Here is a 14,625-nt window from a genome sequence, read left to right as displayed (position 1 = left end):
TTGCAATATGACTCAATCTCTCCCTGATGAAGGCCATGCAGCCGATACGCTTCAGAGTTTTAAATCTCTGTTTCCATTGAACATGCCATACAAATAAAGGCATTTAAATGAATTATATGAAGAGTGACTTGGTCCCCCATTCTTTTTGATGACCAATTTACCTCTTTTACCAAAGAGAACCTTCTATGTACAAAAACCTATTATGATCTTTCTATTTTTCTATTTCTCTGGGGGTCACCAAATTCCTTCACTTAACAAGATAGTCTAACGGCATTGTAATTTCACTGACAATAACAGGAAACGCTATAATTGCTCTGAATACACAGAGCAACATCCAGCCATTGGATATCCAGTATCCTTAAATACTCATCTCATACCTGTCCTTGGTCACATAGATGTCCTATACTCAATGCATTCCCAGTCCTACTCACCAGATCTACTATAGCTCTCATGGCAGGTGTGTGTAATCTCTGCAGCCAGGTCCAGGTAGTGCTGCCTCTTCTCTGGAGCGCCGTCGTCGGCTCCGATCACCACCATGCCCCCGGAGAAGCAGGCCAGGTGCCCCATCTTGTGGTCCAGGATGCCCCCCCTCCACTCCGCCATGTAGGTCAGCCCACCAGGGGACTTCTGCACCAGGTTAGCCTCGATAGCCTGGGGGACGATTGACATTTATAAATGGGTGAGACACAGATAAATCTATATTAATTCACTGCATACTGAAGCATTTTTTTCAACTCGGTGTTGCTCTGAATCCTGCTGGAACTGTGATGGGGAAACATGGTTAGCATTTATACTAGCCGGGGGGGGGGGGTGAGAGACCAAGAAAACATACACAGACAAACCTCCATTCACATACAGTAGAATACAGATTTCGACCTTAGAAATAGAATCCAGGCTTTTTATTCCAGTCATTCTATATGTATGATTTCAACTCTGTGGGTTCTGAATGCTTCTGTTACTCTGAAAATGAGATGGCGAAACACTGACAATAAAAAAAAAAAAAGGCCGCAATAGTTTTTCAATTTAAATCTGATCTAAGAAGAAATACTGGAGAAGCAATTGGAAGGTCTGGAATACATTTCTATCTACAGCACATGTGCCATGGCAGTGCTGGGATGTCAGCGGCTTCAATTTGTGTGTACCCAAGTTGTTGTATGGCTTGTCCTATCCAAAATGGTCTGTGGATAAATGTTTTGTAGACGTACTATCTATGCACATTACCAACGTGAACAACGTGTCCATATTGGTATGTGTGTCTGCATTTATGTACGGAATTATTTATACATCCTATAACACATTCTATTCTGATTCCAGGAGAGAGAGAGAAGTGGAAATCTGGTGGAAACAAAGGAGAGATAGAGGGAGAGTGCGAAACAGGAGAGAGATAATAGGGACACTTGAAGTTTCTCCCACCCCTGTTGCAACGTCTCCTGCCAGAGTTTGTCTTTCTTTGGAAAGCTCTCTCTCTCTCTCTCTCTCTCTCTCTCTCTCTCTCTCTCTCTCTCTCTCTCTCTCTCTCTCTCTCTCTCTCTCTCTCTCTCTCTCTCTCTCTCTCTCTCTCTCTCTCTCTCTCTCTCTCTCTCTCTCTCTCTCTCTCTCTCTCTCTCTCTCTCTCTCTCTCTCTCTCTCTCTCTCTCTCTCTCTCTCTCTCTCTCTCTCTCTCTCTCTCTCTCTCTCTCTCTCTCTCTCTCTCTCTCTCTCTCTCTCTCTCTCTCTCTCTCTCTCTCTCTCTCTCTCTCTCTCTCTCTCTCTCTCTCTCTCTCTCTCTCTCTCTCTCTCTCTCTCTCTCTCTCTCTCTCTCTCTCTCTCTCTCTCTCTCTCTCTCTCTCTCTCTCTCTCTCTCTCTCCTCGAAAGTTAATCTTGCTTCTAGCACATGACATCGATCCCCATCATTGTCATTTTTATGGGTGGCACCAGCGGGACTCAAACCCACGATCCTAAAACCTAGCAAGTATTTCTTGTACTAGCTACGCTAGAGATACCAGAAAACTATAACTCTTTTAAATACCAGGCCACAGGCGAGAGATTGTCTATAATTAATGTATTTGCCTCTGGCTTGACCCTCCAATGAGCAAATAGTCTCATCAGCCTAAAAGACTATTGTCAATGGTATTTAAGGAGAAGATATTGTGCTAATTGATGGCTGAGGGATTAGGTGTGCGTGTGTGGAGGAGGTTGTGTGTTTGTGTGTGTCGTGCCATGTTTTGTGAGTGTGTATGTGTGGTGTGAGAGTGTGTGTGTGTAGGGGTGCCATATTTGCATGTGCACGCTTGCATGTATGCGTGTGTTAGCTCATGTGCATGTTTGTGTGTATGTTTGTGACTTTGTGTGCACACTTACACGCGTGTGCATGTGTCGTGTGTGTGTCTGTGCATCACAGGTTGCTGATACTTGTTATGACATACCGTAAAAGGACACTGAACTCTAAAACTACAGCGATAACAGACCCCAGTCCTCCTTTCCTTTGTTCCCTCCATCCATATATCCCTCCATATTGCATATATCCATTCTCAACAGTGCCTGCTGAGATAGAGCGGCCCCCTGACGACAGCAGTAGGTCCCTCTCTGCGTCCTATATGGAATTTCTCCTACCTCCAGAGCACTATAGTACATCGTCTTAGCCTCCTCATCCGTCTTGTCTGACATCAAATATGATTTGATCAGATATTCGTAGAAGCTATCCCCCAGGCCGCCAATGGAAACGTGATCTGGGAGAGGAAAAAGAGAGAAATCTGACATTATCTCATTATCTCCACACGGGGGGGGGGGTCTTTTTCACAAACATTACTCTGCAGTCTCACAGGCAGGCGACCTTGGGTTTACTAAACCCAATAACCAACCAGTCAAATAGAATCAGAGTGTACGTGAGAATCTCTTGTGGGGTATGACAGACTGACTGATTTGTAGATTCATACTCGGGGTAGCCTTAGCACAGAAAATAACATGGTCATTATGGCTAGCTTTATCACGTACCCACACAGTTGTGGTTATAATTTAAATAAAAATAATAATTGATTAGTACAACTTCAGATATACATTTTTTCCCCTCCCACTCAATTTCATGCTAATTTAAATACTCTGGATAAGATACCGGGTTGGAGACGTTTTTGTGCTCTCACACATCCACACACACATCCATGCAGGCACGCCCGCCCGCCCTCCACCACCACACACTCCTACACACTGTGAAAGGTTATCACGCAGCGTTCTGTTAGCCCTTGACAACAGAACACCAGAGACTGTGGGAGAGGTCTGTGTGAATCCGTGCTTTCTGCTCTGTGCCCCATGTGCCCATGCTGACAAAAACACAGGCTGGGCTGAACACCCACTGTCCCTCTCCTTCCTCTCCTCCTTATCTACCTGCTTCATTAACCATTCACCCACAACAACAATTATCCCCATAATCAGCCAGATTAGGACTTTCAGGCCCACATCTTCAGATGCCATCTCGGCATCTCCCATTCCTCTGCCTTTCAGATGAATCGGAAAAGATTCAATTTCTCGACGTAATTGGATTCATTATTATTTTAATAACCCTGAGCGAGGCGATTTACAGCACTGCTTGAGACTGACATTGCTAGTGAAAGAAAGAAAGGAAGAAAAAGGGATGGACGGATGACAAGGATGCCCCAAAGGATTTAAATAGGAGCGCTCCTGCAAGGTCGGAGGAGTGTGTAGAAAGTTAGAAGATCAGTTCACGGGCGACTACGGGGTAATAATATGGAATTCTAGTGTTCCTGTACAGTTTAAAAACGTCTACGATTTGCCTTTGACTGGGTTAACCAAGGACGTTCTTTACTGCTGTACTACAATTACAAAGGAGGTGCTTGTATAGTGGCAAAAGCTTTCCTGTGGATACAGTAAGTGAAGTGTGGTGATCGAAATGAAGCTAGCCCGCTAGCCAGATAGCACTTTTTAGACCAGGCTAGTAGAGAATGTGGAGTGAAATGTTGTCTTCCCAAATATCGCATGGCACAGATTTTGTACCTTTGGCTAGTAGAATGCCCCTCAGGCTGTTTAGTAGACATTCTAGTTCCATTCTAGATCCCTTATGTTCCATGATAATAATATAATAATGTGTATCTCCTTCGGTGGAGACCAGTACTCACGTTGGACCCAGTTGCCACTGACGGGACTCAAGAAGTTGGGATAGAGACCGTGAGGCTTCTCGATTTTGTTCAACAGCTTTCGGATATTCATAACCTGCAACACCACACAGTAAAAAACACATTAGCTCTGAACGAACAATCTTTCTGTAAACTACAAATAACTGTAGAGAGGATTTCAACTTTGGCATCACATATGCTTCTAAATTGATTTAAATGTCCTTGTACCCTGAAGTTGACACTTACTGACAAATTAGAAAGGAAACGTTGTCGTCCAATGAAAGTTACCATTATGTTCAGTATGCCGATTAAAAACATTCACAAATATCCATTAAATGAATTGAAAGTGAAGTTCTTAAGAATAGTAATGACTGCAGCAAGAAAAACACACATTGATAATGACTGATAAGCATACAATGTTAACGGTTTAACATATTTTACCTAGTCAAATCTGATATTCTGTCGTAGACCGTCACACATATGGTTGCAAAATGGCAAAAACGTCCCCAAAGTTCCCAGGTTTTTGAGAAATTCCTGTTGAACGATTCTAACTGGGAAAGTTTCTGGATTTGTGCAACCCAAGTCACTCACAGTATTGTGGGTACTGTAGTACATACCTTCTCTGTGTAGATGTCATTGTTGGAGAGCTCTGATAGGTGGACAAACTCCAGGTGCAGGGTTCCAAACTCCGCCAGGATACTGCTCCCGGCTGACGCCCAGCCCCAGCTCCAACTGGTGCCACTGCAATAGAAACCATACAGCGCCAAGTGAGGACAACAGTCAACACACACTGTTATACACACTGGGAACAGAAACCATACAGCGCCAAGTGAGGACCACAGTCAACACACACTGTTATACACACTGGGAACAGAAAACATACAGCGCCAAGTGAGGACCACAGTCAACACACACTGTTATACACACTGGGAACAGAAAACATACCGTGACAAGTGAGGACCACACTTGGCACAGTGTTACACACACTGGACATTACAGGTGTCACAGCACATACCACACCAAGAGAGGACCACAGTCAACACACACCATTACACCCTGGTTCACACTCAAGACAATAAATCCATGCTAGCGTAAAAAAAAATCATTACGTTCTGCAAAGTTTTAATTCGATTGTAATAATGGGCAAATAAACAGTATTGCAACTTGATGTGATGCTACAATTACACTTTGTCCTTACAAAATGTAGGCAGATTGTACAGATAAACACTCAACACCAGTGTCAGTTATGAAAAACATTCCATTTTCACCTCAGTGTGGTGTCACTTTCAGCAATTCCACGGTTTGTCTTTGAGGCAATTTAGTGTCTTGGAGCCAAAGCGTTATACGGTTCTAGTGCACCAACACCTACAATATCTCCAAAATGTGTTTTCTTTTATATCCCAGAGCAACGGCCCATCATTTGTTTCTTTCTTGCTTTTCAGAGGGCACTGAGCCGAGGAGACAGATATCCAGTCAGATATTACAATTGTTCATCACTCTCCAGAATTGTGTATTTTGGTGCTGAAGAAAGTACAGAGACTAAGGTGTGTCCCAAATGGCACCCTATTTAAAACACAGTGCACTACTATTGACCAAAGCCATGTGGGCTCTGGACAAAAATAGTACACTATATAGGGAATAGGGTGCCATTTAGGGCGCAGAATAAAGATTAAGCAGGTCTGGATCTGTTTGTCCCTCTTGGGCACCAACCCAGATGCTAGCTGATACACCGCATCATTTGTCTGGGGATCAGAGTGGGAGGCTTTACCACCCTCTGTAGATCAATAACACCGTCTACCTCTGCAGACTTGAGGAAAGCGTTAAGTTCATCTTAGAGACTTAAACAAGAGTGTCAACCAGGATCACCAATAAACCATGCCTGCGTCCAAAATGGCACCCTAGTTCTTATATAGTGCAATAATTTTGACCAGGATCCATAGGGTTCTGGTCAAAGTAGTACACTAAAGTGAGTAGAAGACTATATAGATAATGGGGTGCGGTTTCAGATGCAACCCATATCCTTTTGTCTTATTTCTCTATGAAAGTAGTGCACTGTGAGGATGATATGCGCAGCCGTCTCAGAATAACAGTGTGTCTATGTCTAAATTACGACTTCAACGACGTGCTAATACACTATGCCTAACCTGATCAGAGGAGGTGAGATGGAATGTCATTACATTACATTATAGTACATGACCTAATCCTACATTAATAGAAAGTGATAAAGTGATGAATGGAACTGAACGTATTAGTGGTGGATGGAAAGAAAAAAGAGAAACTATAAAGAGATGGAAGCAAAGAGAGATGTAGTCCTGATGAATATGCTTCTTATTAGTTTGGGGCTACACCATTAGCTGCTCAAGCTAAAGTAACATCAGGGCCCGTAGATTTGGAGTGAATGGCTTTAGTGCCTTATTGCAAACAGGATACATGTTTTGGAATATTTGTATTCTGTACAGGCTTCCTTCTTTTCACTCTGTCATTTAGGTTAGTATTATGGCGTAACAATGTTGTTGATCCATCCTCAGTTTACTCCTATCACAGGCATTCAACTCTGTAACTGTTTTAAAGTCACCATTGGCCTCATGGTCAAATCCCTGAGCGGTTTCCTTCCTCTCCGGCAACTGAGTTAGGAAGGACGCCTGTATCTTTGTAGTGACTGGGTGTATTGATACACCATCCGAAGTGGAATTAATAACTTTGCCATGCTCAAAGGGATATTCAATGTCTGCTTTTATTTTTTTAATCTACCAATAGGTGCCCTATTTTGCGAGGCATCGGAAAACATCCCTGGTCTTTATGGTTGAATTTGTGTTTGAAATTCACTGCTCGACTGAGGGACCTCACCGATAATTGTATGTGTGTGGTACAGAGATGAGGTAGTCATTAAAAAATCATGTTAAACACTATTATTGCGCCTCCGGGGTGGCGCAGTGGTCTAAGGCGCTAGCTGTGCCACCAGAGATTCTGGGTTCGAGCCCAGGCTTTGTCGCAGCTGGCCGCGACCGGGAGGCCCATGGGGCGGCACACAATTGGCCCAGCGTTGTCCAGGTTAGGGAGGGTTTGGCCGGCAGGGACATCCTTGTCTCACTGCGCACTAGCGACTCCTGTGGTGGGCCGGGCGCAGTGCACGCTGACCAGGTCACCAGGTGTACGGTGTTTCCACCGACACATTGGTGCGGCTGGCTTCCGGGTTGGATGTGCATTGTGTCAAGAAGCAGTGCGGCTTGGTTGGGTTGTGTTTCGGAGGACGCATGGCTCTCGACCTTCGCCTCTCCCGAGTCCGTACGGGCGTTGAAGCGATGAGACAAGACTGTAACTACTACCAATTGGATAGCATAAAATTGGGGAGAAAAAAGGGAAAAAAACCCAAAAAAACGCTATTATTGTACACAGAGTGAGTCCATGCAACCGTATTATGTGACATGTTATTAAGCAAATGTAACTCCTTAAGTTATTTAGGCTTCCACTTTGACATTATGGAGTATTGTGTGTAGGCCAGGGACAAACAATTTAAATTGAATCCATTTTAAATTCAGGCTGTAACAACATGTGGAAATGTGGAAAAAGTCAAGGGGTGTGGATACTTTCTGATGGCACTGTAAATTGGTACATTGCACACTTTAGGAAACTTGCAAAAATAATTCTCAGCTTTTGCATTCAGGAACTTGCAAACAAGTGTTCAACGCTTTCTCTATGCATTATTCATTGTGCTCCTTGTATGAATTTGTTCGCATCGCTAACTACAAAGTATTTACCTTGAGGTTCTTCAATGTGTTGAGGCCTTTTGGGAGCACATGCCGTATTCTATAAGTAGTCCCGATATACTGTATGAAAGTCGACATGGGACATGCTACATATACAACAGAAGACTTCGAAGACTTTCAAGTCAGCCCATAGGCAGCATATTAATTGTGTTATACTGAATTCCCTTGGTGTTTGTGTGTTTGAGGACATTAAAGATCTAGTACTTGTACATAAGTGTACTACATTAGGGGCAACATTGTTTCTCTCTGAGCTATAATGAAATCCATTGCTGTGTGGGTGTAGGTGTGTGTGTGTGTGTGCGTGTGTGTTCAATATGCGTTGTGTGTGTGTTTGTGTAGTTTCTGTACATGTAAGTTCCTTTACCTATGTCGCTGTAATTTATAATGGGTATTGTTCCTCCCTGCCCATCTGCACTCAGGGTCCATGTTACCCATCTAACTGGAATTAGCTCTGGAATCCGTTAATTCAATTTGCCAGCAACTGTCTGCTTAGACAGGCGGGTTAATTGGAAGCAGGTGGCAGGCAGAGGTGACAGAGAGATGTATTTTTAGAAGATAAGATAGTGAAAAGATGTCATAAAAAGTGTACAGTATCTAAACTATGTAGGGTTGGGGGGGTCTTGCATATGGGGATCCCGATAAAACCGCACAGATCAGGGTTGAACTCATTATTTCATTTGTGGCTCCAACACGAGGCCGCAAATTTCAAAAATTTCGAATGCAAACAAAAGTAAAAAATGGGCACCACCTTCTTATTGCAATGAAATCCAGCTAAATGTGTTGGTAAGGTCTCATACAGTATGTGTTTATAATAGGATACTGTAGCTAGGGAGTCATGGGGACTGGTAACTAGGCTCACCTGCCCAGGTTGATGACTCCACGTGGGATACCTGTTGGTGTGTTGAAGGCCGGTAGCAGCTTCTCCCCAAGCACCATAACTTTCCGCTTGAACATCTACAACAAGAAGGAAGGAGGGACACTTAGTAAACATTCACAGAAACACACAAAGACAGATGTACACACACCTGTGCAAAAACCAGCCCCAACCCCACAGAGGTCCACACCACCCCCACGTGACATCAACACAGGCATATTTTCATCTTGGCCCCTGTAAGAAAAATATTGTTGCTTCCAAGTACAGAACCTTTTCACCCAACAAAGGACCGTCAAATAACTCTTTCTGTCACGACTTCTGTCGAAGTCGATGCCCCTCCTTGTTCGGGTGGTGCTCGGCGGTCGACGTCACCGGTCTTCTAGCCACCATTGATCCATTTTTCTTTTTCCATTGGTTTTGTCTTGTCTTCCTACACACCTGGTTCCAATCCCATTAATTACATGTTGTGTATTTAACCCTTTGTTTCCCCTCATGTCCTTGTCAGAGATTGTTTGTTGTTTTGTGCGTGTTGGCATTTTTTTGGTGCGCAACAGGGTTTTGTTCCCATGTTTCTATTTTATTGTACTTCGGTTTTTGGAGTTTGTTTTACTTTATTAAACTACTCCAGTTCCACCAAGCTTGTTTCTCCTGCGCTTGACTTCTCTGCCACCTACACACACGCCTTGACACTTTCTTCAGATGAAAAAGGTTTCATGTAGAACCCTTTCATGTAGTGTACAGTCAAACACAGAGAGTAGAATTAAAGTGTAGCTCCAGCCCCAATACTTTCCAGATGGCTTCCCAGCCTCTCTCAACAAAGCTAATTATGTAGAACATAACAAACCCAGGGACAACGGACAGACGACGCTGCTCTGAGAAGGAATAAAAGCAATCTTATTGATGTAACCCAAAGCAGTTCAATTAAAACTACACTCTGCTGCCTGCCTCTTGAAAGCAGGGCCAAGGGAGGGTGAAGCACTGTCTCAAAGTAAGATTAACAGGTCAGATTGATCTGCATAACCTGCGAAGACAGAGTTAGAAGGAGAGAGAAGTAGAGAGAGGGTTAAATAGTGAGAGACTCAGAGTGCTGGTATTAGAATTGCGATGCAAGGCTGCTAACAGAGATAACTAGAAAGAGGGAGAGCGATATTGTTTGTGTGTGTGTGGTTGCATACGTAATTGTGTGTGTGTTAGGGTTGGGCAGTATCCAGATTTCATAACGTACCATACCAGGGTAAACAGTATTACTGGCAGTGCATACAAAGGGTGCTATTTCTTTCCAAGCGTAGAACATATAGTATATATACAGTACCAGTCAATGTTTGGACACACTTACTCATTCAAGGGTTTTTCTTTATTTTTACCATATTCTACATTGTAGATTAATAGTGACGACATCAAAACTATGAAATAGCACATATGGAATGATGTAGGAACAAAAAAAGTGTTAAACAAATCAAAATATATTTTATATTTGAGATTCTTCAAAGTAGCCACCCTTTGCCTTGATGCCAGCTTTGCACACTCTTGGCATTCTCTCAACCAGCTTCATGAGGTAGTCACCTGGAATGCATTTCAATTAACAGGGCTGCCTTGTTAAAAGTTAATTTGTGGAATTTCTTTCCTTCTTAATGCGTTTGAGCCAATCAGTTGAGTCGGGACAAGGTAGGAGTGGAATACAGAAGATAGCCCTATTACGTAAAATACCAAGTCCATATTATGGCAAGAACAGCTCAAATAAGCAAAGAGAAACGACAGTCCATCATTAATTTGAGACATGAAGGTCAGTCAATACAGAAAACTACAAGAACTTTGAAAGTTTCTTCAAGTGCTGTCGCAAAAACCATCAAGCGCTATAATTAAACTGGCTCTCATGAGGACCGCCACAGTAAAGGAAGACCCAGAGTTACCTCTGCTGCAGAGGTTAAGTTCATTAGAGTTACCAGCCTCAGAAATTGCAGCCCAAATAAATGCTTCACACAGTTCAAGTAACAGACACATCTCAACATCAACTGTTCAGAGGAGACTGTGTGAATCAGGCCTTTATGGTCAAATTGCTGCAAAGAAATCACTACTAAAGGACACAAATGAGAAGAAGAGACTTGCTTGGGCCAAGAAATACGAGCAATGGACATTAAGCAGGTGGAAATCTGTCCTTTGGTCTGATGAGTCCAAACTTTAGATTTTTGGTTCCAACCGCCTTATCTTTGTGAGAAGCAGTAGAAGGTGAACGGATGATCTCTGCATGTGTATTTCCCACCATGAAGCATGGAGGAGGTGTGATGGTGTGGGGGCGCTTTGCTGGTGACACTGTCTTTGATTTATTTAGAATTCAAGGCACACTTAACCAGCATGGCTACCACATCACCCGAATCAACCCAGATGGTTTGGGATGAGTTGGACTGCAGAGTGAAGGAAAAGCAGCCAACAAGTGCTCAGCATATGTGGGAACTCCTTTAAGACTGACTCCAGGTGAAGCTGGTTGAGAGAATGCCAAGCGTGTGCAAAGCTGTCATCAAGGCAAAGGGTGGCTACTTTGAAGAATCTCAAATATAAAATATATTTTGATTTGTGTCCAAACTTCTGACTGGTACTGTATATATATATATATATATATAGCTAAATATATAGCTAAATTCTAACAAGCGCAAACAACCATAAACTAAATGCAAGGACAGAGAACCCAGCTCATAAAGTTATACAACTATCTCAAAAGGCTGCTCACACTTGATCCAGGAGGGGATTGATTTTCTGTGCAGTAACCAAGAAACTTGGTCTTGCAAACTAGCTACCTATAGCTAGCAAGTTAAACCAAATGCATAGCTGGAGCCCTTAGCTGGAGAAAATGTATTTGGCACTAAGATGGTTAACTTATAGCTAGTTATAAGATATTTATCTGGCATACATTAGTAGTGAATTTCATGTGTAACTTGATCACCTCTCTTGTGCTGCTCAACAGTGGACGTCACGTAACGAAACTTCAGTTTGCTCCATTTTCTCTTGATAAACAAACTGGCTAAATAAAATGTTTTATAAAAAAATCAAGATGCCCCGGTATACGGTATAGAGTATCACAGTATGAGTCATAATACCCATAAAACCTAGCAGTCAAACAGGGAAATGGTTCCAATTGTTTTATTCCAACATTCATTTTCCCCATAGGGGATTTTAGAAACACATAAAATAAGGGTTGTGGTAATTAGCTGCTAATGTAGCAATCATAAAGTACTACAAATACCACGGTGATCTAGACAGACTGCCGAATCGAGGCAAAGGTAAAAATCTCTGGATTAACTACCTAATGTAATGTAAATGTATTCATTAATAAATTGACAAAATATCTTTAAATTGACAATTCTGTGAACTGTCTTGTGCACGTTTTAAATTGACACAATATCTGTTAGCAAAGGTGTCAGCTAGAGATGACGTGCAGAGATTTGTGGTCTTGCATGATGTCTACTTTGATGCTAATTAGCGTTTTCGAATCAGAGTAAATAGAGCCGAATATATTGATAAAAGTCTCCTTGTCCGAAAGAGAATTACATGGTTATCAAAACGTCACCCCAGGGTAAACCTACATGAAACACAACCCTTATTCTTAGTGTGTCTAACATTCCCTATGGGAAAAATGAATGGTGGAAAAACGAATGGAACCATTTCCCTGTTTGACTGCTAGGTTTTACAAGTATTATGACACCTCCACTGTGGGGCTCTATACCGCCCAAGCCTAGTGTGTGTGTGTGTTTGCAAAGTGTCACAGTGCTCTTTGGCAGTCTCTCCGTCTCACCGCGTGGTAACTCAGCTAAAAGAAAGAGTGAGTGAGAAGGAGAGGAGGCGGCGGGTAGAGCTGAGTGTTCATATAGTCTGTAACCCAAATGGCACCCATTTCCTATATTAGTGCACTATCTTTGACCAGGGCTCTGGGAAATAGGGTGCCATTTGGGACGCAATAATAAATGCATGTCAGAGTAACCAGCCATTAAATTATGATCATCAATAATGTCAATATGAGTTGCCCGTGTCCTTGTCCTACAGTAAGTGAATGATACAATGTCTCTCCTGCCTCCGGCACTCGAACTGCTAGCTCTGAATGCAGCTGAGAGCCAAGGAACATTCGTTATCTCCATTATCTGAAGGAAGCGCGTGGACACGGTCCGTCTGGGCGTTGACGGACCGTGTCTGGGCACCCTTTCTGGGTCTTTGTTTTTGTGACCAGGAGGCAGAGTGGGCTACAGACAGATGTACTGGCACATGACTGATTTGGACACATTATGTGTGTGGATATATATGTTTGCACTCACATGCATGTTCTCATGTGTAATGTGCAGATATGCACACGATCTTCCTTGTCATCGGTAACATGCGCGCGCGAACAAATCCTTCCACCTATTTACCCACCCACATGCAAAGCTCAGGTGCTACCCGTGCCCTTGACAAATGCCCATTTACTGCCAGCTGCTACAGTGTCATCTTTACAATCCAATTACCTATAGTTATCTACATGTTACAGTCCGGCACAATCCACACTAGTTCAAATGACTCAGATTCACAGGGCATTGACACCACACAGAGACATAAAAAGCCCAGTGAGGCCACAGTGGCCCGAGTAGTCATCGCTCCATCTAGCAGCTGGGGGCCCAGTCCCTTGCTGGCCCACTAGCCCTCCAGAAGTCCCATAATTCCATTCCCTCTCAGCATACTGGGAGGGCATGGGAGACCCAGGGTGGATTTACACACAGAGGAAGCTCATTAATCCATACTGTAGGATCCACGGCTAAGATGAGTGTGTGTGTGTGTGTGTGTGTGTGTGTGTGTGTGTGTGTGTGTGTGTGTGTGTGTGTGTGTGTGTGTGTGTGTGTGTGTGTGTGTGTGTGTGTGTGTGGCGGGAGCTGCAGATTGCCCCTCTGGTCCCCGAGCTCCATCTCTTATCAAAGAGATTACTAATGACCCTCTCCACCGTCCTTACTCAACCAACCTAGCAGTTCATGGGCATCATGTAAACACACGCCCACAGTCATTTTAAAACCTGTGCACACACACACACACACACACACACACACACACACACACACACACACACACACACACACACACACACACACACACACTGTTATGGGAATTTTGAATCCCAATGATAATTCAATAAGCTTTGACTAATCCCCAAGGTTTGTAAGACACTGGGATAAGAATAATTAGGCAAGGACTCAGCTTTCTGCAAAAGGTCTGTACAGTTTATTCAGAGAATGTTCTAAAGTAAAAAATTAGGACTCAGTCGTTTTATAATAAACACATATATTCCTATCTTTAGACCATTCCCTTCTCACACAACCAGTACTTTTCCACTCACCACAAAGAACCATAAAAGTTGCCACATTCTTCAAGGCTTTCACCTGCCCTCCCCCTTTATGACCCTCTTGGTTTGAAACCCTCCAATGATTTTCTATTACCTACTCTACAACTTCACTCTGTTTACATCCCTACTAAAGGATATAACCTCAAAGTTTTACAATCCTAACCAATCTCCCCATATCCTGATTTTATCTTCCCATGATTCTCAAACATATCACCCTATTCTATCATTTCAGAGTGGAACAGTTAAGTCATTTTCCTAACACATACAAATTATTCTCACACACACACACACACACACACACACACACACACACACACACACACACACACACACACACACAGCCATATTAACGCACATGCACACACATACTCACACACTAACAAGAGTGCACAAACTCCAATTATATCCCAGTTATTAAGCCTCGTTTACGCGCTTAGAAATTCCTTATATATTAATTACCGCAAGAGCCCTTCTGAGGACAGCTGTGGTATGCTTTACCGTTGAGCACATGCAAAGTTGCAGGC

The 14,625-nt window shown here is 43.0% G+C and overlaps 1 protein-coding gene across 1 annotated transcript in view; it reads right to left on the bottom strand.

Moving 5' to 3' along the window:
* LOC106582899 (mannosyl-oligosaccharide 1,2-alpha-mannosidase IA) overlaps positions 1 to 14,625 on the bottom strand; it is a 218,701-nt gene that overhangs the window by 12,577 nt on the left and 191,499 nt on the right. Inside the window, exons 5-9 of the mRNA XM_014166496.2 lie at positions 8,734 to 8,828; positions 4,725 to 4,848; positions 4,111 to 4,204; positions 2,594 to 2,709; positions 432 to 651 (exon numbers count right to left, since the gene is read on the bottom strand). Of these exons, the coding sequence (XP_014021971.1) occupies positions 432 to 651; positions 2,594 to 2,709; positions 4,111 to 4,204; positions 4,725 to 4,848; positions 8,734 to 8,828 (649 nt within the window). The remainder of the gene's footprint in view (positions 1 to 431; positions 652 to 2,593; positions 2,710 to 4,110; positions 4,205 to 4,724; positions 4,849 to 8,733; positions 8,829 to 14,625) is intronic.

The sequence above is a fragment of the Salmo salar genome, chromosome ssa02 (genome assembly GCF_905237065.1).
Source record: "Salmo salar chromosome ssa02, Ssal_v3.1, whole genome shotgun sequence".
In the NCBI taxonomy this organism is placed as follows: domain Eukaryota; kingdom Metazoa; phylum Chordata; class Actinopteri; order Salmoniformes; family Salmonidae; genus Salmo; species Salmo salar.
The sequence above is the reverse complement of the archived record's forward strand: the minus strand, read 5'-3'. Positions and strand labels throughout refer to the sequence as shown.